The 27012-nt window shown below is 41.4% G+C and overlaps 1 protein-coding gene across 1 annotated transcript in view; it reads right to left on the bottom strand.

The window, feature by feature from the left end:
- SPTLC3 (serine palmitoyltransferase long chain base subunit 3) overlaps nt 1-27012 on the bottom strand; it is a 119028-nt gene that overhangs the window by 50860 nt on the left and 41156 nt on the right. The window contains exons 2-6 of the mRNA XM_019549119.1: nt 26377-26568; nt 23484-23638; nt 21987-22135; nt 13191-13315; nt 11282-11375 (exon numbers count right to left, since the gene is read on the bottom strand). Coding sequence (XP_019404664.1) covers nt 11282-11375; nt 13191-13315; nt 21987-22135; nt 23484-23638; nt 26377-26568 — 715 coding nt within the window. The remainder of the gene's footprint in view (nt 1-11281; nt 11376-13190; nt 13316-21986; nt 22136-23483; nt 23639-26376; nt 26569-27012) is intronic.

Raw genomic sequence — 27012 nt, 5'->3', positions numbered from 1 at the left:
TCGACAAATCCAATAATTGTTAGTTTCAAATTATGGAAGCAGTTGCTCACCTGAGTTCTGAAGCTGTAATTGCTCTTTTGCCATCAGCAATACAGTGAAGATGGCACAGTTGTCCTCTAAATGGCAATCAAGTAACTAAAAGTTCTTGATGCATTTAAATTAATTGTTTAAACTAATTCGCAGTGCTCACTTGTAACACTACCAAAAGAGCTGAGTGCCTGTAGTGCTTTCATATATTGTGAGTGCGAAGTTACTATCCAGTCTGTCTTATCATTTGTCCAAGCAAACCAAATTGTTTAACACTTATCTTCAACTGACATTGCTATTGCCCCACAACATTAGCATTTCTGAAGTAAAAGAACTGTAGTGCAAGAGGGGCTATACAAACTCAGCATGACAGAGCAAAAAAGTGGGGGATGGGATTTTCAAAGGCACAAAGGAAAGTTTGGGCACCATTTCCCATTGAAAGCCAAGGAGTGTTGGGCACCTTTGCTTTGTCTGAAAATCTCATTCAAAGTACACAAATTAATTTGATTTAGCAATGCCTTCCATTTAGTTAGACTGATGTCAGAACTGATCCTGAGACAAGGCAGTCTGCTCACATTTATGAGGTGGGGGAAAGACTGGAAATTCAAGTTGTCCTATCCACCCCTACATATACATGGAGACGAAGAAAGAGGGAGAGAAAAGGACAAAGCCAACAGACTGTTGCTTCGAGCAGTGTAGTTACTGTAGGTACTTACCATGCAACTCTTTAAATTAGCAGAGGTGGGCATAATTTTCTAGGGCACTTTCTAGATAGTAAGATCTGTTGGGTGCCCTTGTATACCCTGTGGATGACATACCCCTAGGTACCAATGACTTCCTTTTATTAAATTGTTAATCAATGAAATACTGTCAGGATGTATGAATCTGTTTAGAAAAACACTAGGGAAAGGAGGAGGAGGAGTTGAACAGCATGGGCCCAAGCAGGCAGTCATCACTTACTGGGCCACATAACTATTCTCTCTTCTCTGAGTGCTGCTTACATGAATCCCCACTGCTAGTAATTAATAAGCAGTCCCCAGGTCTAGAGGAAAGGATGTCAGAAGTTTTACTTGAACAAATGAATGAAAATGCTCCAGCCTTGTAACTCCCCTGCTCCAGCTTTGCTGTGCCTCATGTGGGTGTTAGACTGTCAACTCTCAGAGGAGGCAGACATTCTGGGTAAATTACTTGTACAACAATTAGTTTAACAAGATCCTTAGGATCCTTGGGCATGACTTCAACAGAAATAATAATAAACATTGCAGGGTGTTTTTTCTAAAGGGAGCTTGTGATCTGGCAAGCAAGTCCAGGTTACGATGGAAAACTTGACATAGAGCATTACTAGAGGTTTCTGCATGGGCAAGACTGTCCTCTATTTACACCTGCATCAGCTGAAACTTGACACACAATGTCAGTTGAAACTTGGTACTTTCTTTTTTAATATATCTACTACCCTATGCTCTTCCTTTCCCCCTGCTTTGTCTACTATAATTCTCAATTTCCTTTTCCACTTACTTTCTCTCATAGAATATTCACCACACATTTTTATTGTAAAATGCATTTTTCCCAAAGTAATTCTATTTCCCCCTAACTCTCTCATGAGCTTCCTTTTCCTATACACGCTGAATTTGGAAACCAGGCATCTCATAGCCATAGTGCCTTCAAGTTTCTCCTCACATCATCTGGAGCAGGCTCTGGTAAGTAGGAGCTTGATAAATTTGAGGACTCCCAAAATAGCCCTGACTGCTGAAGGGAGAAATGACATTTTGCTCCCTGCTTTCACCCACCTATATGATACTCCCTGGGTTGCAGCCGTGAAGTTGTACATCTCCTGAAGCTTTATCCCTCCTGCAATGGAGAGTCTCTCTCTCTCTCTCTCTCTCTCTCTCTCTCTCTCTCTCTCTCTCTCTCCCTGATGTGCTACTCTTCTCTGCCCTGGGAATAAAAAGTTTTAGTGCAGTGGTTCTCAAACTTTTAAGTTTAAGGCACCCCTAAGACATGCCAGCTCTTAGCTATCGCTTGTTTTTTGACTATGGTAAAATAATAAAAGGCAGGGTAGAGTTTCACCATATAGACTAATTAAATCAGAGATGCATAAGCAACAGGTTGCTTCATCAGATACTATTATAGATACAACTCTATTCTGCCTTCTGCCTGATTACAGGCCAACACAACTAATTACCTCTCTGCTCAAAAATAATATAGCAATTCTTCTGTTGCAAAGAACTCAGAGGGTGCCTATACATGTACTCTGGGTGGGGAGGGGCCTTTTTAATTAAAGTGGTTCCCTGACAGCTGGTCTAATTAAAACAGTTCACAGTCACATGTATGAAGTCTCCCATGTTTTAAAATAGCCATGGGTGAGCTTTAACTAAAGATAATTTGATGGGCTTCAGTTAAAGTGCCCCTGCAGCCATTTTAAAACACAGGGGGCTTAATATTGTGATGGCAAGGTCATGCTGGTGCATTCTAATTAGAACGCAGAGCAGACTTGATTAATCAGTTTACTCTGATGCATTCTAATTAGAACGTGAACCAGCATGTCTATAGGCAGCCAGAAAAACCACAACAGGGTAGAAATGTTTTGACCCTCTGGATTCTTATTTGAAGAAGTTTGTTTTGTGAATCATATGTAGGTGCTTACACAGTTAACAGGATGTAGCACCCTAGTCAAGAGTCACTGCTTTCATGTCTGTCTTTGTTGTTAATGCTCCTTTTTGATTCCTTTTGTTTGGTAAGTGGGAGGTTATTTTTCAAATAAAAAAGGCTAGAATTTCCTCCCTCACCCCAAATAAAAGCATAGCTTTTGCCCAATTCAAGAGTACTTACTGGGAGAACTCCCTGCTCATGTTTGGCAAATCGCACATGCGTTTTCAAGTCAGAGAGGGAGAATGCAGCTGCCGCCTGCTTGAACGAGGATATGTCTGAAAGCGACATACACCTTACTGCGACAATCCTTTCTGACACAGGGTCTGCATGTGCCATAGAGAAATAAGAACTGCCACGATGAATCAAACCACGGTTCTTCGATGTAGTCCAGTGACCTGTTTCTGACAATGGCTGGCACCAGATGCTTTTGAGGAGCAGATGTGAGTGTAATTTGCCTCTGCAGGAGGTTACCTCCTGCTCTCTAATAGTTGGGAGAGTAGCTTGCAACTCAAGCATGCTGTTTTATACCATTCCAAAACTCCTTTTAGACTTAACTATTGCAATTCTGTATACTTATTATGTATTATGATGCATCCCTTTAAAGAAATTGCCAGAATCCTGTGGATTAATATAAAACACCTCAATGAAGTATAGTGCACTGGCAGAGCTGCATTATGTGCAGAGTTCTGAACAGCACTTGCCACGGTACACAACTCAGTCACCCTTACAATCACTGCCCAGTAAGACAAAATGTAGTATTATATTACTTAAAACTAAGAATGCAAGACAATGGAGTTGAGTATGATTAACAGGCAGTTCTTTGTTGGACTATCAATACAGAGAGTTAAACAAGTTTTAAAAAAATATTACTTCTCAGTACCTGTAGCTTATCTTCCAAGTGAGGATCACAACATTATTGCAAAATGTCACTACTGCTTAATTTACATATGTAGTCACTGGGGTTCTTTGGGCAAAGGTATGCATGAACAAATAACTAAAATTGCAGCCACCCTCAGGGCCTGACTTGCTATAAACAGCCACCTTTATGTGTGTGACATAAGTAAAAGATTGCTTATCCTGTCACGAAAGCATAATACTCAGTTTTTAAACTTCCAGCAGAGTGCACTCATCTGAGGCAGGGTTCTTTTATAGGTTGGTCCTTACTGTGCAAGTTCAGCCCCAAACTGGAAAAATCAACAGGCACTGAATGCAGAAAGCAAGTATATGCAAGGAGGGATTCCTATATACACTAAATACTTTCACTGAGGCCTATGCTTGCATTTGGGGTTCTAGAACATAAGACTGGGTGGGACCTCTGGGTCCCTGATTTCTTTCCTTAATTACTGAAGACAACCAGGTCATAAAATCCATAATTTTTTTTCTGTTCAATTTTAAAATAATAGAAAAGTAAGGCTTGAGGGGACCTCAGGAATTCAGGGCAGAGTCTTCCATGACTAAAACACCTAGGCAAGTGTCTATCTAAAAACTAATCTTTAAGCTACTTAGGTTATTTGTCTACCCAGCTTCTACTGCTTCTGCAGTTTCTATGAAAGCTTGTGCATCTCTGATACAGTTGTCTATAAGGTGCATTGCTGTCCTGCTTTCTGTTCCTACTTTATGCCTTTCTAGAAGTGTATACAGCCTATGGACAAAAATTAGAATGACCTGGGAAGAAATCAGATGAAAGTGTATTTCCAAGTGGGCCTACTTGCTGCTGAAATGGTTACTGGGGACCAAAAAGCTTGAAGGGAAGGCTTATTGAGGATATCTTCCCAGTGGGGACTTCTTGAGCATGACCTGCCCACCTGCTCCTTCCTGCTCACATGCTCCAGACTTGGAAATGCACCAGTGAGCCTGGAACTTGCAGCCAGCTCCTCTTGAGACCTCAGAGTGTTGTGCTTAAAAGCAATCCATTAGGGAAACACCATGGTGGCCTCACTGACGTACTTCTGAGTTTGGAGCAGATGGTCAGGGCATGTTTTGGCATATCCCAGCTGGGACACGCTATTACCACTGTGTAGACCTTGTACCATTAGCTCTTGTTACCGTTATGTAACACCTCTGATGCTTGCTGAGGCTGGGAAAGAAAGACTAAGGGCCTTGTTAGACAGTAAGTTTAATCAGCTTGTGGAGCACTTAACTCATGGACTGGCTGCATGTTGACACCTTTCAAGTGGCTTAAAGCACTCCTGATTCATCTTTCGAGTAGGACACTCCACGGCAGGATTATCTGCAATCCACCTAATTTTGTTCTTGTTCCATTACTGTGTGGCCACTTCCCACAGCTATTCTGCCCAAGTTGAAGTCTTCCAGTATCCCAGGATGCTCTGAGCTCTGAGGGGCCCAATCCTTTTATCTCTGGAGCTCAGGCAGCACCCCCTGCCCTAAGGCCTGCCAGTGGGGGCAGGCGCCACCTGAGTTCTGGAGAAAAAAGGATTGGGACCCTCAGAGCTCAGAGTGAGCGTGCTCCAGGGCTGCAGGCCTGGAGCTTTCTGGTGGAGAGCAGGGCTGCCAGGGCTAGTAGCCCTGCTAGCAGGGCTAGTAGCCCTGCTCTCAACGCAGGGCTGCTGTGTCAGTTTCAGCAAGAACAGAGAGTCGCAGGGAAGCTGCTTTCCGGGGTCTTTTTGGTGTTGGTGAAATTGACATGGTGGTGGGTTTTTTCTCTACCCAGCTGGAGTAGTGAGCAGGTCCTGCTCCTAGTCCTGCCTCCTGCTTACCAAGCCTCTAGTGCCAAGTCACAGTTGTGCAGGTGAAGGACAGTCAGAGCAGGTTTCTCACCTTACTATGTGATTACTCCACTAAGCCAAACAACACTAAGACTATTAACAATTGTTCAGCTTACAGCATAAGGTCTAACAAGGCCCTGAAACAGACAAACAGGATGAAAGTTCCAGTGGTACAAGCTTTCACTTCTTATGGTATGAGTGTCATGGAACTGGCACAAAATAAAAGGGGAAACTGTAGCCTTTATATCAAATATCTCTTATCAACAGAAGAGCTCAGCTCCACGCTACCTTGGTTAGGTCTGTGTGAGCTGCAGTCATAACAATGTTGGCAGCATAGACATAGTTGAGAAATAAGCTTACCTCTATTTACAGTGAAAGACAACTGAAGCAAATCAGCACTTTTGGGGTGTGTCCAAAGGAGCACGCATGTGCAGGGGCACACGTTTCCTGTGGCATAAACAGTAGTGGCACATATTTGTGCCGCTGATTTGTGCCCAAGGGCATGCCCCTACATGCACACTCTGGTGTGTGCCAAATTATTACAGGTTGGGTAGGGGATGCTGGGGCCAGCATCTTACTTGGCTGCCCCAACAGCCTTACATGGTTTCCTGGGGGTCTGTTGGTGCAGCACCAGTGCTGATCTGGCCACACCAACCCTGGCCAGTAGCCAGAGCATGGCTCTTGATAGCCAGGCTCTATTTCTGGGTTGCACGCTGCTGCCACATGCACCGCTTTTCTTGTGGCATTTTTTTTGATACCAGGATCTCCCAGTGTCAACTTTTGGTGCTGTACTGCAAATTAGCAGCATGGCAAATGGGTGCATATAGGCCACATGCAGTTTGCAGCACCTCAAACAGCTTTGAGGTGCCACAAGCCATGCATGCACACATCTGGATGCATCCTTTTATACATAGGCTCTTCAGTGACCCTAACATTCCTTCAGCTGCATTTACAAGTGGAACTGGAAGACCACTAAAACTCCCATCCATTCTTAGCAGCACAAAGCATTCATGAAACTTCTGTATTTAGACTACCTCAAATAATTTTAAAGGATCCAGATGCAGGTGGAACCACTGTGGCAGGACATCATCTGTTTTAGGGTTGAATGGGAGGGGATCACCAGCTTCAAATTTGTTTCCCTAACATTCTGCAGGATAGATTGTTTGTATGGTTCTGTAGGCACATGCAGATGTTCCCAGGAACTGATCTATGATCATGTGTCTTGCTTTAAGCTGTGCGATTGTAGATCAGGTCCCACTTGTTCACACAATTGCCAGTACTAATTACTGCATCAGGAACACAGTTTAAGTAAGATGGGGTGGGGGAAGAGGCTTAAGGGGTGGGTGCGATTGAGGATGGGGGAATCAGTAGGTCTGCAGGCGGGAGGGTTTGGTGGTATTGGGGGCAATTTCTGGGGGTAGGAGTGGCTAAAATTAGCTTGATCAGGTTTTGGGGGGAGCAGAGGAGGGATAGGAAATATGTACCACCTTCAGTTAGCTTAGGCATGGGTTACTCAGGTAAATTAAGTTTAGACGAGGCCAGCCATTTTTTTTGCCTGATCTAAGTTCCTCCAAAAGTATGCACAGTTCACCACTTAAATCACTCTAACTAGGGTTTGGTTGACCTAAGTGTAATGTTTGCATGTACCCTCTATCTCCCAAATAAGTCTGTAGATTAAAACATAATAGCAAAGGGGAAAGGATTACATGTTAGAAGTCTACATCTGTCCATGTTTGTTCTGTGGGTTGTTTAAATCCAGTTAAGTTCAGGATTGTACATGCACAGTATCTAAACTAAACATTGCTGTTACCAATTGGTCTTCAGCTTTTAAAGCATTTGATATTCCAGTAATTGTGGAGGAGGAGGGAGGACATGAATTTCTCAGAAAGCATGACCTTTTTGCTTTTTCTTATTTGGGGGAAAGGTGTAGTCAATGCCCTTATTTACTTTACTATTTATATAACATGATTCTTGATAGAGAGGGTGGATACTCAACACTCCTTGTTCATGTTTTCTAAACCTTATTCAGGAAGTATGTGGTCCAGGAAACATCCCACCATAGTGTAATTCTCCTGCCCCCAACTTGATAATTAATTGTCATAGCCAGCAATTAACATTATTTACAGTAGAGAAAGTATGTTTTAGTCACAAGGGAGCTAACTATAAGGACTTTGACCCTAAGCGCTATATTTACAGTGGGGTAATAATAGGTCAAACTGTTCACTGATGTAACTTGGCACAATGCCAGGCACAAAAAGTTAGTTCTTCAATGTGGCACCAGCTGGAGTTGAGCCAAGTTATACCCGCAGAGAATTTGTCTCCAATGTCATGTGTTAGGAGTGACTTTTTGAAGCACCTTTTTACAACCCATTCCTGTTTACCTTCCTGGCTTAGTCTTAGCATCTCTCAGAACTCCCTGGCTGGCTTCAGTTCGACTGTTTGCTCTGGCAGTTTCTTGGTGAACTAGTCCATCTCTTCACTGGAAGGCTTATAAAAGGGTTTTAAATATGGCAGGCAGTGATCACACCCTTTCCTAAGGGCTGTTTGCTTTGATACATCAGCCACAACATAAATCGGTCCCTGCGCCCTCCATCACTTATCTCCAGCTGAGCAACAAAAAAATATTACAATTTCTGAGTGAATTAACGCTTATGAAAAATCTTGAATCAGTAGCATAGCTAGGGGTGGGCAAATGGGGTATCAGCCCTGATTGCCGACCTAAAAGGGGCATCAGAATGATGGACCTTGCACAGGGGCAGCAGCAGATGCCTGTGTGTGGGGAACCTGCATGATGACAACAGCAACCAACATGTGGGGAGCTCACATGGTGACAACAACTCCTGCGTTTGTGTTTTCAGAGTCAGGTGAGAGTCCCTGGTGCTTAGTGCAACACCCCTTTCCGTCCCTCTCTCTGGGCTTCTCTGCCCAGGATAGCAAAATTGCTAGTTATGCTTTTTGTCTTGAATATACTGTACTTGATAACAAAATTGTTTGTGGTATTTTTTTGTTGTTTATCCACAGAGGCAGTACAGCATGCAGAAGTCTACCCAAACCCCCTGCAGTGTGACTTGGATTGATTAGTTCCCTATTTCTAAACATGTGAATGCAAGCCATAGTAAGGTCTAACATTTTTTGGGGAACAGGAAGCAGCAAGCAGCAAGATCTTGATCCAGCAAAGCACATAAGTGGATGCATCATTGGAAGCAAATAAGTAGTACTGCTGAAGTGAATACAAACATAAGTATTTTGGGAATTTGGGACTCAGTCTTTGTATGTCTAGACAACTTGAAGCAATAGGTTCAAACTTCTGCACAAGTCTGCACAAGTGTCTAAGACTATTTATTCCACCCTACTTAAGTCCCTGGAAAGAAACAAACAAACAGGTGACCGTTTCCTTGCTGCAACTTGGTTTGTAGGCTGAGATGAAAGTGTGTTACAAAAGTCCACGTTGCTAGATTTTCAGAGACTTGAATAGGTGTGGTAGTATCTTATTCAGAAGCTGAAGTGCTACTTTGACACCCAAGGCTAATAGGATCTGGCCCTACATCTCTAAGGTAGAGAAACAGAGAGCTTCTGAGGTGTAGCAGGGCAAGTAAGCACCTGGGGCATTTGCTGATGCATGGAGCAGTGCTGGCTTCTGCCATGCCAATTGCTGAAATGCGGTCAGCTGCCACTGTGGCAGTAGCGGCTGCTTTTAAACACGGCCCATCACCCCTGAAAGGCGGTGCCTGGGGTGCTGCCCCTGTCATTCCCCCTCAGTTAAGCTACTGGTTCTGTACCTACAGAACAGTATAATTAATCTGCCACTCTCAGGGCAGCAAATGATCAAACGGGGGCCAATTATTAGGAGATAATAAGGAGGATGGACAATGGCAAGGAATTGGAACAGCAGCAACTCGAAGCCACAACACCAACCTATTGTGTAGGAGAATTAACTAGAGTTTACTATAGAAACTTGTGGATAAGATTCAAGACCTATAGTAAGAGGGGAGCAAGAGCTGATACTCAAACTGTAGGAGGGCTTCAAAAGATTCCTGCAGTTCCTTTAGGAAACTTATTGTCTAACTAGAAAGAGTGATAAGCCTTAAAGTAGCCTGCTATCAGATACAACTAGATTGGCTTTGGTGAATCAAACCCCAAACATAAGGAACAATGAGTTTTACAGAAACTGCCCTGATGAGCTGTCACTGATGTTTGCTGAGGTGCCTAAAGGAATTTTCTGCATTTGCATGTGCTAGTCTAGTTAGTTACTGCCTTTTTGTTTTACTCCACATTATTTACAAAGACTATCAACTATAATTTATCACAAACCCACCACCAGCTGATTAGACATTTGCTTGCCATGCAGGGGAGAAGGAATGCCGCCTGGTGGTTGCTCACTAACTACTCAGTGGTTAGAGTGGTCAAAGGAAGAATGTATCCATATATGGGTCAGAAACCAAAGTGGCATCTTCACTGCTTGTCTAGATGTTGTGAGCTGAATGCACATTCCCTGAAGAAACACCTTTTTGAAATCTTGTGGGAAACAGAATTAAATTATCTGGGTTGGAATGCAGTCATGTGGGTTCTAGTAAATAAATAAAATAAAAACAGACGGGGAATAACACCTATCTGGCTACGTACACACCATTAAGTAAGCTAAACGATGATAACGTGTTATAGTCTACTATATACCTACAGAGCTAATGTGTTGCATATCTATCAGTGCTACACTATCAGCACTTCAAGGAGATGTCTATTTTGAGAATGTGCATTTAGTTCCCAACTCCTAAACAAGCAGTGTAGTAGTAGTTTTGGGTTGTTGTTTTTTAAACAGATTTTGCCAACACAAAACATTAAATGGACAATAAAAAAGTATATAAAATGCTTGCTGAGAACATGCAGTAAGATTATCCATTCTACTAGCTGACAAAAATTAAAATAGAATATAGTGTATTATGGCATAAAAGAAAAGAAAATGGTGTAAAATAGAACTCTCATTTTTGTTTTAATATTGATTTTTGGCCCTTATTCTTAGAGCAAGTAATGAAAATACACCAAACGAGTATTAGACAGGCTCTGAAGTGTTAAAAATAAGCCAGATTTTGTTGATAGTGACTTCCCTACTTCCTTTATTAGCTCAGTATTTAAAATTTCTCATTAATAGATCTATTTCCTTTTTTAATGCTTCCAAAAACAAACCATTATTTGTGGTCTTAAGTCATCTACCTTATTTTTCCTACAAGAGCATGTTCTGTCTGACTATGGGGTCTGAAATCACTTGTCATAACAATTGAAGATCTCATTGGAGTGAATCACAATCTAGTAATGGTCTTTCATTATTAATGACAAGCTGTGAGGATATTATTTTGTTTTTTGGCCCATGTATTAATACATTCTATTTTGATGAATGTTTAGGAAGAAACTTCTATCACAGCCAATTAAATATCTAAAACAGCGTGGCAGGAGTTTAGGGCACAAGTCCCCTCCCAAGTGCTCAGAGTTAGCATACCAGTTTGTACTGACCTTGGTGAAAAGAGAAGTGAGCCAATGCTGAGCACTTTTTGGTGCAGATTTTTTATCATCATCTTATTAAAAAAAAAAGTTCCAGAAGTGTCCAGCAAACTACAAGCATGGGGTATGGGGAAAAAATATTAGAGCAGTTCTGGATAATTAAGCCCCAGCCTGGCACTGGATATGGTTTTTGTTTGAGCAGCTATCATTATATGTATTTAATTTCCCCCCTCCAGAATTCACATACAGCTTGGAAGGGCTAACCTTTTTATTTTCAACAAGATGTTCTGCTAAGTAAAAGTGACGGCAAAACAGCCATAAAGAGTAACCAGTCTTATGTGGCTGGAACATCTCAGCCTCTAAACATCGCCAGCTTCAATACTCACTATTGTGTTTGAAAATTCTGATGGTGGCACCTGAAAGTCTTGCACCAAGAACGAGAGATGTGTGGTTCAACTCATCACTTAAAATGAGGCATCCCTGTGGAGAAGGATTACAGAATTTTCAGAATCCCGGGTGTATATCACATGACTGACTAACCTGCAAAGCTTAAATGTGAAATGGAACATTTCCGAATTTGGGGATGCTTGCGCTCCACATTCTGTGTCACGCACGTATATAGATCTCGGCATCAGATTCTTGCATATTCTCAGGTAGTGCAAAGGTGCTCAATACTCTCTACAAGTAGCCAGAAGTGACTTACGAGGGGGGAAAGTAATCTCTTCCTATTGTAAATTCAGTGGAGCTGGCTCCTGTACCAGTGGCCTCCACTTCTTGGTGTGCTGTGGGTGAGATGCAGCTAGTGTAAAATCCCAGACAGGCCAGATCCCAGTGAGGAAATAAACTACTGTTCATTAGTTTTTTTTAAATTTATACTGGGATCTGCGGAGGAGGCATATTTATGTATACCAGCATTCCACCTCTTATGTGCCTGAGCAGAACTTGGGCACAGGGGACAATGAGTTGGTCTTTGATACACATAGGAACAGATGTGCATGCGTGCGCGTACACAGTGATAAGTACTTTTCATCTCGTACACATATGTACATACATGTGCACACATACTTTTCATCTCCAGTAATTTTTATAATTAACAATGAGTAAAACACTTATTTTCCTTTCAAAATCCCCAAATACTGCATGAAAAATTAAAATTGCCTCCTATATTATATTAGCAAGAGCCATAAATGGAGTTTTCTGATGCAAAAATGGAACTCTAACTTGGTTCTGCTTTCATTGTTGGCATTATGGTGTGGCCTTTTGTTACATGACCACAGTGCAAAAGCAGCATTAGGTAAATATTTGTTTTGGAAATTCAGATTAAATAGAGGTGGAGAAGCATTTCATAGATTTAAGGGCTGTAAACTACTTTGGGCTCTGCACAGAGAAGTCAGGCTGAGTTCAGCAGCAATGTACAGCCACAACTTTTGATTTTGGGGGTAAATTAAAAGAGAAATCTCTGTAATATAGAATAGTCATGCGATTATACTAATGTGCAGGAAAAATAGGCTACTGTGCATTAAGTGTCACTTAAAAACCATGCACGTTCATTACTTCACATTAAGGCAGCTTAATGTGCATTTCTTTAGTGGAGGTACTAAATTTAATGTGCATTAGATAAATCACTTTAATGCACATGTAGATGTGCCCTGCATGTTCTGTCTGCTCCAAAAAGGGATACAGGGTGTTGTTCTCAATCATATCCAAATCAAAAGTGGGGACGAGTATCATGTGCTGACAGCCAGAACACACTGTTGTATATCAAACCATTATCAGACAATCTTTGTAAAATATTCTAAATTTTGGACTTTCTTTGTAGTGTTCTTGGTTTGAGATCTGTGTCACACAAATACAGGGCAATGACAGTTCTCACTTCCATACAAAAGCTGAGCCTCATTTTGTCTTGCATCTGTTTTTATGTTGGTGTAAGTCCATGTCTGGCTGTTCCAACTTACATCTACGTCAGTGAAAGAAAATCAGTCCCATGATTTAAACCTCACAACATCACAGTGACATGGGAGGCCATGAGAATGCATATGTTAGAGAAGAGTAAGCTGAGCCCTTAAATATCATGGTGACAGGTGCCATAGCAATAACCTCTATTGCTAGACAGAGAGATAGAATGACGAAATGGCATGCCCAGGGTTAGGGTGATCATTATCCTGTAACTCAGAGGATCTCGGTACTTAATTTTATGCTTTGGCTAAATTTCTTTAATGACAGCATGAAATACTATGATTGCAGATGAGATAACTAAGAGACAATAGCTCTACATATTCTTTAAGATATACTCACCCTCCCAACCAGAGCTGGAATGTTCATAGAGTTAGTAGCAAAGCCCATGCCAAACACCAGGGCATCTTCCACACCAAGAAACTGGGCCACCAGGTTTTCTAATTCTATGTGTTTGTCAAGGTTCCCTGTATGAAGAATTGCAAAGCATTTTAATATCTCCTTTGAATATTAGACTTTTCATTTCAAACAAATCAAACAGTGTGGAAATATGCAGTTAGATTACACAGGTATTTTAGATGTGAAAAGAATTCCCATTTGTATCTTGCACATCTGAGGCAAAGTACAAAAGACAAGGATACCAATTAATTATAATTCATGTTAGCAGGTGACCAACTGCCAATGTTAAGAGAGCATGTTAGTTTCCAGCAAGAGCTCTTGGACTCGAATAGCAACAGCTTTTAGATCCCCACCTTTTAGATTTTATTTTCTATTTTTCTTAAAGAAGAACTCTGCTTTAGAAAGAAAGAAAGAAACACCTTCATTTTCACGTGCCAAATATCCTGGTTATGTAAACGAAAGAGCAGAAATCACTTTTCCCATTGTATAAGAAAAATTCTTTTACCACATTTCAGTAGGGACAAGAAATAACAAACGTTTCTCCCATGACGTTTTTCAGAAATCTTTTTGCTGCTACTGATATTTAACAGAAAAGAAAGAATACATTCCTTCTTACTCAAGTGCCTCAATAAGATGCAGAAGTTATGGCAGCAAGTAAGCCATCATTATGATTATTTCTTATTTACATGACCCTTATATCTATAGGCCCAGTCAAGTATCAGAGTTCCAACTGTGTCAGATGACGTATAAACAAAAGTAATGGTTTCTGCCCTACAGGTTCATAATCCACAATAGTAACAAAATACAACAGGGAACAGACCAGAGACTGGGGTGGAAGAATGAGCCATTTTACACTGAAATTAGTAGTCGCTTGCCTACTTGCTAGGGGGTTTTTCAGTTGGTAGTGCTCCGTAGACACCAGTGAACAGGCAAATCTGTAGTGGCAGTCTGAAGAGTAAAAGGAGGTGGTATCCCAACAGTTGTCAGTTGGGGTGGTGTCCTAATAGTGGTCAGTCACCTAACAGTGGTTCTTCCTGTTCTAGTTTTTTAGCTCTTAGAAGAAACAAAAAATGAAAGCAGCCTTGTTACTACTTGCTTGTGTTTATTTTCCTGGATGATGAAATAAATATCTTGATATTGACCCATCACTTACAAATTGCATATCTCACAGAAGAAAACAGATGTCAAGAAAATGCAATCACTCAACGATGGCTTACGAATCCTAGGTTGCATATCTTTGCAAGACCAAAACCTGACTTGTAAGGATTTGCAAAACTAGCCCTTGTTTTTACACATCTCTAATTATAATGGAACTACTGTAGGTGGTAGGTGAGGTATTAAAGAAGACGTCTGCTATGTAGGTCAAATAATTTCTGTGGGAAGCTGGTGATCAGTTCATACAAAGTAAAAAGAGCAGAGCTAATTAACCCACATCTTTATGTTCCTCAGGTTTTAAACTAAAGATATCACATTGACTTAAATATATAATTTAAGTACTTAATCATCTTGGATGATTGGCCCAGCATGGGAGAATACCCAGGCAAAAGACAGCTACACAAGTTATACGTCACCCCTCCCTCTCACGGACCCAGTGAGGAGGTGGGTCTGGGAAAGGTTTGCTTGGTGCACCATGGTATTTTGGCAATGCCTCGGAAATGGAACATTTCCTTAAGGGCTGCCACCAGCTGGTGCAAGTCTGGCTGACTGCCACTTTGTCTGATACATGGAGATTGGAATCAGAGACTTCCAGAGTCAAACACAGACTGCTACATCTTGTTCTAAAGATAACAGCAACTTGCCAGCACAGAGGGGAACCACCTTTATAACAGGTCTGTGTAGATATAAGGGTTTGCAGAATGCAAAACCCCTCTGGGTTTACAATATAGACCAGTAGCATCTATCATTAAGCACTTGTAATTAATGTTCCTTAGTGAGCAATAATGAAACAAGAAAGCATCTAAAAATATTACCTGATTCTGCTGATTATGATCTGATGATGAATGCCTTGCATTTGAAAGCCTGTTTAACTCCACCCCAACTATACAGTTGGACCAATACAAGATATCATCACCTCTTGCACAAAACTATCAACTCCTTTTACTAAAAAAAAAAATCACTGGGTAACAAGTAATAAATGAAAACTGTACAAAAAATATTGAGAATCTCAAGAAATACACTATATTGTTCCTCAGTGGAGGACACACCATAAACCAGTGATGCACAGTCCTTGAGAAACCCTAGTACTATAAGTCTATGAAAGAGAAACAGGAAAAGTAGCTTTTCCTGGATCCCTCCACTCTGGTTTTAGGTTGTATTGCCCTATAAGCAGTAAAGAGTGACCAGAAAAACTTCCTGCTGTGGTCACGCTCTGGTAGAAAGGTGCTTCCTTCTTTACAGAGGCTTCCAGCAGAACTGAGTCTATCCTGGACTTTTCTCAGGGTTCTGAATGACACTTTGACTCTTGGGGGTGGGGATCTGCCAAAAAAATTGAGCTGCCCATGTACAATTGAGATGCCCTAATAAAATTGTATACCTCCCTAGGTTATGACTTTCAAATCTTACCGGGGGTGGGGGAGAGTTCTCATCTCTTATGGGGGCGGGAGAGTCCCTCCCTCAGCTCCCCTATAATTCAAACCCTAACTTTTCTATACTTGCAGAAAAGTATGAATGGCGCTAGGGTCATATTTTTTTCACTGGACATACCTAACATGGCTGCCATCTATCACCATGTCCCCACTTAGCATGTTCAAGACAGTCTCGCTCACATTCCTAAGATGGATGCAATATCTGCCCGTCACTCCACTGGGCAAGCTCAAATTGCATTTTGAAAAGTTCTCTCTGACAGTAAAAGAAGGGTTACAATGACATGGGACAGGCTCATACCAGGATCAGAAAAGCACAATGGTGTTGTCTCAATGAGACATTCTTCCCACCCACCTGGCTTCTCTGACACATGAACTGATTGCAGCTCAGCCTCAGCTGAAAACTAGAGACATCAAACACAACCAGGCAGGTGAATTTAACTCCAGTTAGTGGAGGGGGAGGAGGAGGAGAAATCCATCAGCAAGTTGGAAAAGAAAACCCAAGTTTTCTCCTTTTATTGTTCCCATCTTGGAAGCAGTCATTTAGCATGTGGAAGGAGGCCTGGTTGTTGGGGTCATGGATCAGATTGCATCTCACCATTAATTGGTTATCTGCCAGAGGCCTTAGAAATGTGAACGATACATTATTTTTACTAGATTTTTTTTAAACTTGTGTTTTGTATCAAGATCTACTGAGAAAGTAAAATTCAAGTAAAATGCACAAAAATAGGATATGAATTTATTTTATTAGATATATAAAACTACCTTATTTTCTTGCTTATATTAATGCTGTTCCATAACCTGGGGAGGAACCCTCTCCCACATAAATATCTGAAAACCTGCATCATGATCATCCTTTAAATTCTTCCTTAATACCTCTCCCCTACCCTGACCTCCCTTTGCCATGAAGCCCATGGACAATTTGTGAGGCTCCTGATGTACTGAGACCAGGGTGTATGAAACTGATCAGTATTTTTCACTATTTCTCCATATTCTTTCATAGGTGCATTTTCACCTGTTGTCTCTACTTTTTATATTGTTAGGTTTTTGCAGTAAGGACGTTTCATTTTTTTCTGTTTGTACAGGCCTTAGCTCTTAGGGCACTTGTACACGTGCCCCAGGAGTGGGCAGGGGATGGCATTTTAATTAGAACGGCTATGAGAGCCACTTTAATGGAAGCAGCGCTGTATCTCCTGTATCAGTGTCCCCGAGCTAAAAAATGGTGGCAGGGGTGCTTGAACTAAAGCTTGTTTGATGAGCTTTAGTTCAAGTGCCCTTGCTGCCATTTTAAAATATGGGAATGCTGATACACGAGATGCAGGAGGCTGCTGGACTATGGCAACTACAGCATGTTGGAGCAGCCTTGGTGCTCATGTATAGGCACCCCTAGGTTCTACAGTAATTAGTTATATAAGTAAATAACAACAACTCATGCTTATTTTTAAATAAAAGAAATATTTTATTACAGACTGAAAATCCCCAAAGACTCACTGATATGTAAATAGTTAATGCCACTGCCATAGGTCTACAGAAAAAAAAAATCTTTGCATACCCAAAAGAAAAAAAAAGTGGAAAGAATCTTTTAAAAATATAAGCACTTGTCTAACATCTTATGTTGCAAATGGATACAACAAATCCATTGTGACACATCTTGTGTCACAAATAGATACAAGAATCTGGACTAACCATTCATTCTCTGAATTAGGTCCTCCTTCCTCTATCATTAGAAGGGATGCAAAGTAGAGTATAATGCCATTGACCTAGCATTTCAGAACAAGCAAGAATGGGTTCAAACTCCAAAATTATGTCATAGTCTTCTGAAAGCTAGAACCTGTAGGGTAGGTGGGGTGCGAGGGGTCAGGTCTACCTGGATAGATCTTATGCAAAGCTTTTTTCTTTTAGCATCCACTGTGCCCCGAGGATAAAAACAGACATTGCCACAAACAAAGTGGCTCAGCTGTGTCTGCCACAGATGATCCACCTTATTGGGCAAAACACATGCCATCTATTGCTGTGCATTGGGCAAGGATCCAATGCAGGACAACAGACAATGTGTTCCCTTTGCCTGGGGTTTCCCTTGCTGTCCCATGCCTCCTTGCCAGGATTCTTGTGCTAGATCCTGCGGAGGCATGGGTCAACACAGGATGACACAGAACTCAGGGAATCTCCAGAGCTCTATGCCTCCAGGCTGGGGCTCATGTTGGGTCCAATAACAGCCTGCGATGCATGTGGAGCCATTGGGTAACTACGCCCTGGTGTGGAGGCATAAGGCAGTGAAAATTCCCTGGATTCTATCCTGCCCTGCATTTCCTTGCTGGGACTTATGCCAACCTGTGCCTGTGCTTAAAAGGCTCTCCTGGGACTGGTTTGAGGGGCCTGATCCTGCACAAGAATTCCTAGGGTGTTCAGGATCAGGCCCCTCAATCCCTCGGAGCACCTGCCTGGGAGGGCTGGAGAGTGCAGGCAGCTCCGGGCTGCCTGCAGTCCCCCACCACAGAGCAAATAGATGTCTGCGGCAATAAAGTAGCACTATTTTACACTATTGTACATGAATAATAGCGGGAATATTTTGATCTGGTGTGAAAAAGGATTTCCTCACCATTTGTGTCGCTGGAACAAATGTGACATCAGGTGATATCTATTTCTGCCCTGAGAGATACAAGAATACTGGGCTAGATCTGACTCAGTATGGTTTTTCCAATGTCCTTGGAAGTTGTGTGCAATGCATTTATCTCCTAGATATTTAATTAAATAAGCTTTTGTGGCAGATTATTTGATTTCATATATTCATATGAAGAGTATAAACAGTTTAAGGAAAGAGAGAGGATGGGCTTTAATTTATCAGTGACATTTCTTCAAGGGAGAACAACAGTCTGGAATGTAACACTGAGTTCAAACAAGGGATTAAAATCAAATCAGAATATTCTGATAAAATGGTATGTGATCAAAAGGGCAAAGGCTTGTGAATACTAAAATACTTAAACAACTTGAAGCACATTGCATGAAAATATCCCTAGTCAAGAGAGTTCAAGGGAAACAGGGGAAGCAGTTCTGACCCCAGATGATAAATTATGGTAGATAATTGCTAACTTACGATTCTTTTCAAAGGATTTATTTCCACTTCATACTTTGGCTCATGAAAACAAAAGACGAATCAGTTCAACACAGTCCAAAACAAACAAGTGAAAATTCCTGAATCTGTTCTTATGAGTGGGGGGATGGATCAAGCAATAAGGGTCAGGTTCCTGACACTGGTTTCATGGAAGGATTATGAGCCTTTATTATGATCACTGTAATCAAATCACTAATGCCCCTATAGAAGGCCACTGTCGTTAAAACTAGCAACAACTCAAGATACAATGTTCAATGTTTCGTGAGATAAAATTATTCATTATCAAATACCTTTAGGAAAGTGATTTAAGTTCTCTTGCTGATGTGGAAAGCATGTCTTTGTTTTATTTTCCTGTGGCCCCTCAGATATTGAAGTAGAGGTGCAATGGGATTTGACATGGGATGCCAATAATTGCACTTCCTGCCATGACACACAGATCTGGCAGGAGTCATGATTGTGAGATCCTGCATCAGATCCCATTACCTCCTATTCATAGAAACAAAGAAAATTCAGGTTGGAAGGCACCTCAGGTCATCTAGTCCAACCCCCTGCTCAAAATAGGACTATTCCCAAGTAGATAATCGCAGCCAAGGCTCTGTCTAGTCAAGTTGTAAAAGCCTCCAAGGATGAAGAGTCCACCATCTCTCTGGGTAACCTCTTCCAATGTTTTACTACCCTCCTTGTGAGAAAGCTTTTCCTAATATCTAAGCTAAACTTCCCTTGCTGCAACTTGAGACCATTGCTTCTTGTTCTGTCATCTGTTATTATATTGCCTGTGCAGGGAAGCCAGATCCTGGGCTCCCCTTTACTGGCAAGTAGCAAGCTTGGCTCCCAGCTAGTGCATGGTGCCTCTTGGCTGGGAGCTCTGACCAGCTGAGGGGTGCTTCCAGCTGCGGGAGCACATAGGAGTCTTGAAAGGCTCCTGTGTAAACCAAAGGCTGGGAGCACTGGTCACATATTCAGTTAAAGGTATAATAGAAACCAGCCACAAAGTTATTACACATAGTTCTTCTTCTTCTTATCGTGCCTTTAATTGAAAGAATATGTGGCCAGGTCACGACTTATGACTACTTAACCAATTAATCACATCTTAAGTGTAACATCTGCTGGGGCCTGTGTTACAAACACAAGAGCACAATTCCCAAAAGCTATCCCTCCCCAAACAATCAGGAAAGCAAAGAGGTTTTATAGATTAGGGGTCTACCTAATTTACAGGGGCTGCCCTCCAATTTCACAGGCAGAAAGCGGGCCCTAGCAGCCATTTTGTGGGCAGAGCACAGCAGGCCCCCCATGCCTCTGATTGGCCAACTGCCCCAGTGGTCCTGCCCTTCTCTGCTGATTGGCTGTGAGGGCTGCCTGTCATGTGGCCCTGCCCCTTGCTGCTGATTGGTGGAGAGGGGCAGGGCCAAATGACAGGCAGCCCTCACAGCCAATCAGTGGTGGGGGTGGCAGCCATCTTGTGAGCAGCCCTTTAAGTGGGCAGGTCCCTTTTCCCTTACCCATCCCAGCAGACTGCTGTAACAGGTTAAGGACTGCTAGCTCCTTCTGGGGAGCCTGCATTTTATTTTTGGTGTAGGTTTTTTTCCCCATGGATTTTGCAGATTCCACAGGCATTGCCCGGATTTTGTGGAATCTGAGAAATCCACAAAATTGCAAATTCAGTTGGTTCCTACTGATAATTGAATCAGGTACTAATTCACCTTTTTTGACTGGCACTTATACAAAAAAAAAATAAAACAGATTTATTTGTAGTGTAACCTCCAACCCCCCAAACATTGGGCAATATTGCCTTTGGGTCTGTTGCTGTCTTGTTAACTGGAAAATAACATGATGTGGAGCAAAGTAGTTATGCATCTCTGTTTTTAACAAATGATCAATGGCAATATATTCCATCTATCTGCTTTGCTAAAGCTTTAGGCGACCTGCAGTACAGACTAGACATACAAGCACTTGAGAATTTGAAACGGAAGAAATGAATGATGACTAGATTTTCCATTTCATTTGCAGATTATTGCTTAAAGAAATCTTTAGTTCAGAGCATTTGTGGACAGCTACAGGGAGAACCCAGGCAGTCTGGCAGTAACATGGACATATTACAAATAGAAGGTTTTTTTTCTCAGTAATTTTGCTTCTAACTGAAAGCATATTGAAGGAGTTGCCCATATAGAAAATAAAAATAACATTTAATATTAGTTTTGGAGTTGAGGTATGTCACAATGGACATGCCAGTAGCAAAACAGATGAAAACCACCTGACACTATCTTGATAAACTTTCATGAAAGAATGTTATTGCATTCATAGACTAGGAAAGATTGTTTCCTTTGCCTTAACTGTCACCAGCTCAGCTAAAGCTGGAACGTAGAAAACGTAATTTCCATGGCTGAAGGCTACTTCCTTTGAACATGAGCCTGCTTGGATTATTATAAGTGCAGCTTTAAACTGGTATATTGTACGTAACTGAAAATAGCAATAAATGCAGTGTACAAACACAATAAGCAGCATATTCTGAAAAGACATTTTGATAAGAAAGCTAGGGAAGTCTTCCACAGGATCCACCCACTTCTCTTTTTTTTAACAAGCACACTGGACATTTTGTGTCATAATGATCATTGGTGCGTGTACATTTCTCACGACACCCTGCACTATATTTTAGGTTAAAACATTCATGTCACTGAATGGGCAAGCGGCAGAGATCTAAGATGCATTTTGAGAATAAATATTCTGCAGTTTGCTCTCCTTGACAAGAAAAATTCTCTAAGTCCTGTTGGCTGTTTGCTCACTCATGCTTTTCTTTAGAATAAATGAAAAGCTGTAATGGGTGGCTGGGAGTGTTCACTTCTCTTACACTTTTCCAAAGCACATTCGGATTCTTTTCCTATTTTTTGAAAAAAATTTATAAGGTAATTAATGCTCATTAAATTGTCAAGCAACTAAGCATCAGGCGGCATAGAACCTTACAAAGATTCAGTTCCTTCAGGATGTCTGTAAAACAAACCACATAACAATAGAAATCTTGGCAGGAATGTTGCAGTTTGCTCCGCTTACCCATTTCTTGTCTGGTACTGCATACTCCTGTGCCATATCTCTGTAAATCATCTGCCACTGTTTTCAAAGCATCAGCATCTGTTTCTGCAAAGCCGAGGTAGTTATAAGAGCCCATATTGATTACATTCTTGATAGTTCTTCCAGTAAACCTATGATTAAAACAAGTTTTGAAGAAGGAAAATGTATTTTGCCCACTAAAATTAGTCCCCTTCCTATTACATTCTATAAACTTAATATGCCCATTGTAACTTTTAATTATTTCCTTTTTTGTGGGTAAACCTTGTAGCTTGCACAGAACAATTGTCATATTCCATTTAATTGGTGACTGCATATCAGTGCTGGGTTAAGCAATTCCTGTACATACAACATGTTTGTAAAATTCTTTAGCTGTTTCAGATGAGAAAACATTCTATTCTTATCTCCTTATAATATTCCTTCATGGACAGTCACTGGCTTGGTTTACATGAAGAGATGTTAAGTGGATGTTAAACAATATCAGTGGAACAGCAATGCATCAATCACTGGGAAAATGACTAGAAAGACTGTATAATGCAATCTTAATAATTTGAAACATTAACTGTAAAACTCATCCATAACTTCATCTGATATCTTCTTCAAAATATTTTGTTACCAATAGGCTGAAAATAGATGTTGTATTTGTCCCAAGGGAAAATGTTTTGTTCTGCAAACCTACAGATGTACAGTTTACTGTCTTGCTTCATGTCACACTGAAGTATGTGGAATAAAGTTTCCCTGGGGCATTGCAGTGTGCATCTCTAAAGTTTTTGTGGGTCATTGCCTGGCCAGAGGGATCTCCGCAGCCACTTGCTGCCTGAGAGCAGCAATGCAACTTGGAAAGGCAACACATTCAAATGACTGGCCCACTCTTGTTTTGACCTAGATCAACCCCTAGAACAATCAGACCCATATCAACTGCAATGTCTATGTAGAGCTATGTGTAAACAGAAACCAGATGTACTTGCACTGTAATTAATTTGTATCTCTACTTAAGGCAATAATGTTAGGCTGCAGCAAATCTGATTCCAAGCTACATAAATATAAATACTAAAAGTTCCTTATATGGATGATTGTAAATCAGAGGCCACTTTTACATATGTAAGCAAGGCAGGTTTGTAACCAATCATAGGAAATGTTTAAAATAAACTAGGTTATACCAGTATTTGTCTGATCATGCAGAAATCTAAGCTGAGTAAGAAGTGGCTTCAAAATACTCCTTTAGGATTTTCCCTGTGTCTAAACATTTTTTTAAAAAGCCATTTGCAGTACAGTTCAGCCCCCTTCCATACTTTTTGTCCAACCCGTGTTTAGAACAGGGCTGATGTGCACTGTTGGTGTTTTGTTGCCTCCATTGAGGTTATAGAGAGCACAGCGGTGGAAATTCTAGTATCATGCACTCAATATTATTCCTTTCCCTTGAGGGTGGCACTACAAATCATTTTTATGAAAGCAGCATCTACTGCCTTAAGCCTGACCTACCTAAATGTCCAGTTGTTGTCATCTGTAACACGTTCTATCAGGTCAAACTGTGGCCCTGGGACACTGCAGATGGGACGGTTCCAGTTATCTCGTATTCTTATGTAGAGATTTCTTGTGTAGAAGTTCTCAAAGTCTTGATAAAGTGGCACAAAATCCTGGTTTGAAAATACTCATAGGGTTACATTTCTAATAAAGCTCATAGTCCTTATTCAATTTAAATTAGAAAGGAATTCATTAGGAAACAAGGGGTAAAGAAAACCTAATATCCCTGTGCTATGCATGACACTCACATTTTGCCTAATTACTTGGATTCCCCCATGTGTAGTCCATTTATTTCTGCCTGGTAAGAAGCAGAGAGTGCACAAAAGGACTTAATGTTTACATGGTCTAATATTCTGAAAGCTCATAACAAGAGAAGCCATCATGTTGTTCATACCCATGACATTTCTGATATAGACAACTTCCCATCTTTGCAGGGTAGCTAGCAAAGATGGGATAAAAAGTCCATCATAATGTATAAAAGTGGTTCATTAGATTCAACCTAAATATTGATTTGGGGGTGCATTTCCAGCCTAGACTTGAAGTCTCCAATCTTAGTTAATCCATGCCATTTCAACACTGAGTTTGGTTGACAAACAAGTAGGGACCAGGGATTTTAGTGAAATAGAATGGAAAGACAGGCATAGAATCAAAGCAAAAGACTCTGCATGATTGTAGCATTATACTAGCTAGCAAGGAAATGCATATAAAATAAGAGAATTTGCAGAAAAATTTTACTGGGATGTTTGTGTACATCATGATTCACAAGTGGTCAGATCATGGGATGAATTATACAAGGGAGGCCAAAAATGTGCCAACCAATCCTTTATGACAGAGGTGTAGCCATATCATTGAATGCCTGGTGTGGGGGCTAGGGCAAAGATATGTTCACCACTGTAGACCCAGGCTGAGAGGGAATGGGTGAGGGGAAGGGAAGTCTTACTTGCCTGGGGTACTGATGCCACTGCTGATGCTACAGCATTATCAGCTCCACAATAGCAACTCTGTGGCCAGGCTCCCTGGGAGGTGACACTGCTGTCTTATTTGCTTCCTGCCCCTTTCCCTGACACTACATATTGGGTGCAGGGCTGTGCCTGCTCTGGCAAGCTCCCCATTGTGGGGTGGGGGAGGACCAATCCATTTGCCCCACTTACCTACTGTTACTAGCTGCATTGCCTGGTTCCTACAGCTGGGCAGGGCAGTGCAGGGCTACTGTTCTTGTGGTAAAAACTCATGGGGGGGGGATTCTGGCACCCCCTCATAGTCAGTGCCTGGGACTGGTGCTTCCCCCCCTTGTCCTGTCCTACTTATGCTACTGCTTTATAGTGTGCCATGCTACATTATTGTGTTGCATGTGTTACTTTCAAAACATAGAGAAAAAAAAGGCAGAAAAGCTATTTTAGAATACAGATTTTTTTCCCTTTCCTTCCTCCTGTAACGCTAGGTGGTTTGGTAAATCAAGAGTCAAACTGTTGACCCAGGAAAAAGAGAAAATTACCCAGCTAGTCACTTTCAGAATTTTGTTTAAACAATATAAAATGATGCTTCTGTATATGATGCCATAGTTGTAGGGGATAATATCTGGGGTCTACCAGGACAAGAAGCAACTTTAGGGTGTCTCATTGGAACATCAATATCCTTCACTTATTTCTAGCCCTGATCATTCACAAGGTTTGGAAAGTTAAAGCTGCTACCACCAGTCCAAGAATATACACAGCCAGTCTTTTGCCTTTACTTTTGTGGTGAGGACAGCTGAAGAATGAAATCTACTTGCAGTTTTATGCACATGTAAGCACATAGATGAAAGCTGCTCAGATTGTTAGAAGCAGGTCTAGCAGAAGCTGCATAGTAGGCAAGAATTTTGCCAATCACCTTAGTATGGTTCAGTGTAATCACATGGAACAATGCTGGTGTTTGAAGAGTGATAGTTTCTGGAAGAGGAAAGGGATAGTTTAATCACCGCAACAGTGATGCTACAGGTAAAACTGTGGCAGACAGAAGAGGAGACAGGACCCAGGATGCATGTTCCTCTCAAATATAAAGCAGAACCAAGTAAGGTCATCCTTGTCAAGCAGTTAACCACCTGCAATGGAGATCAGCAATCAATGAGTCATCAGCTCTGCACATGGAAGTAGGGGTGTGTGCATGAGTTTTAAAGGAGAGATGGGGGAATAAAAACTCTGTGGGTTTGAAAAAATAAGGGATATATGGTTTTCTTTTATTTTTCTGAGAGAGAGATCAGAATGCAGGGATTTATCTTGGCTGATAGTACATTGACACATTCAGCCACAGGTTACTTGGGTTCATAAGTCTTAGGCAGGCATATCTATTTCCAAAGAGAACACCAGAGTGGTTCTGAGAGGTAGGGATCAGGGATTTCAGTAGCGTGATTGGATTTGATTTTTATCCTTCTCAGATCTTTGCTGGGATGGTAGGCTTTTCTACCTATAGGGGTATGGAAACATGTAAGGACAGGTGAATATGGAAACAGGGCATTTCTGAGTCCCAAGCAGTCAGGCATGAATTAATATTATTATACAGTTGCTTGAGACCATTTAGGCTTGTCTATCCAATGCTGATGTAGATGCATTTAAAGCAGAACTCAGACTGAGATTTTTACCAGAGCAACTTGAATGAACATTACCAGCTCAGGAAATAGGATACCCAGTGGAATCTTCTGCACTGTCAACCTAGGTAGGCAGGAGTTTTATGTAAAACCTCCATACAGTATCATTGTGTGCAGTGGTAGCGGAGTAATGAAACATGAATCCGTCACATATTATTTTGGAAAGCATGATATACCAAAGGAAAGCATGTGTGATATGCCTGTTAAAATACACCTTCTCATACGTACTTTTTGTTCTTCTCTTTCTGTAGCAAGGGGACATTTTTGCAGTCCACACACTCTCAGAAAATCCTTCAGGTAGCCAAATATCGTTCCCACAGTGAAACCCACGTAAGTAAAAACAGCAACATACATTGGTGCTTGTTCAAAGTGTTCAGTAAATGGCTGTTTGTAGAGACTTCCATTTGATATGCCATTTTTCTGAAAATACAAAATAAAAATTCATAGTTACAATATTTCATCTAGCCAGAGCTGAAGACCATGAAGCAATCTCTTCCTCTCTTGTTATGCGGCTTAAGGAAGCTGTTTCTCATATGTAAATTTAAGGAGTACAACCTTACATTGCAAGTCCCCATGTCTACTATAATTATTTTTCTGTCTACTCCTCTACTTCCTCCTCCACACAACAAAAGGTTGTGGAATCTCCATCCTTGAAGGTTTTTAAGGCGCAGGTAGACAAAGCCCTGGCTGGGATTATATAGGTGCAGATGGTCCTGCTTTGATTATGGCTCTTGGCTGCGGGGGCTGCCTGTCCCTTTTTCAGGCTCTGGGGCCCGGGAGCATGGCCCCCTCCCCTTGCGGGGTCTGCTCCCTACTGGGGTCTCTGGTGCGCCAGCTGGAGGAGCTCCAGGCCACAGTCCAGAG

The sequence above is a fragment of the Crocodylus porosus genome, unplaced genomic scaffold (assembly GCF_001723895.1).
Source record: "Crocodylus porosus isolate Cpor-Errol unplaced genomic scaffold, CroPor_comp1, whole genome shotgun sequence".
Taxonomy (NCBI): domain Eukaryota; kingdom Metazoa; phylum Chordata; order Crocodylia; family Crocodylidae; genus Crocodylus; species Crocodylus porosus.
Note: the sequence above shows the minus strand (reverse complement) of the source record. Positions and strands in the feature narration are given on the sequence as shown.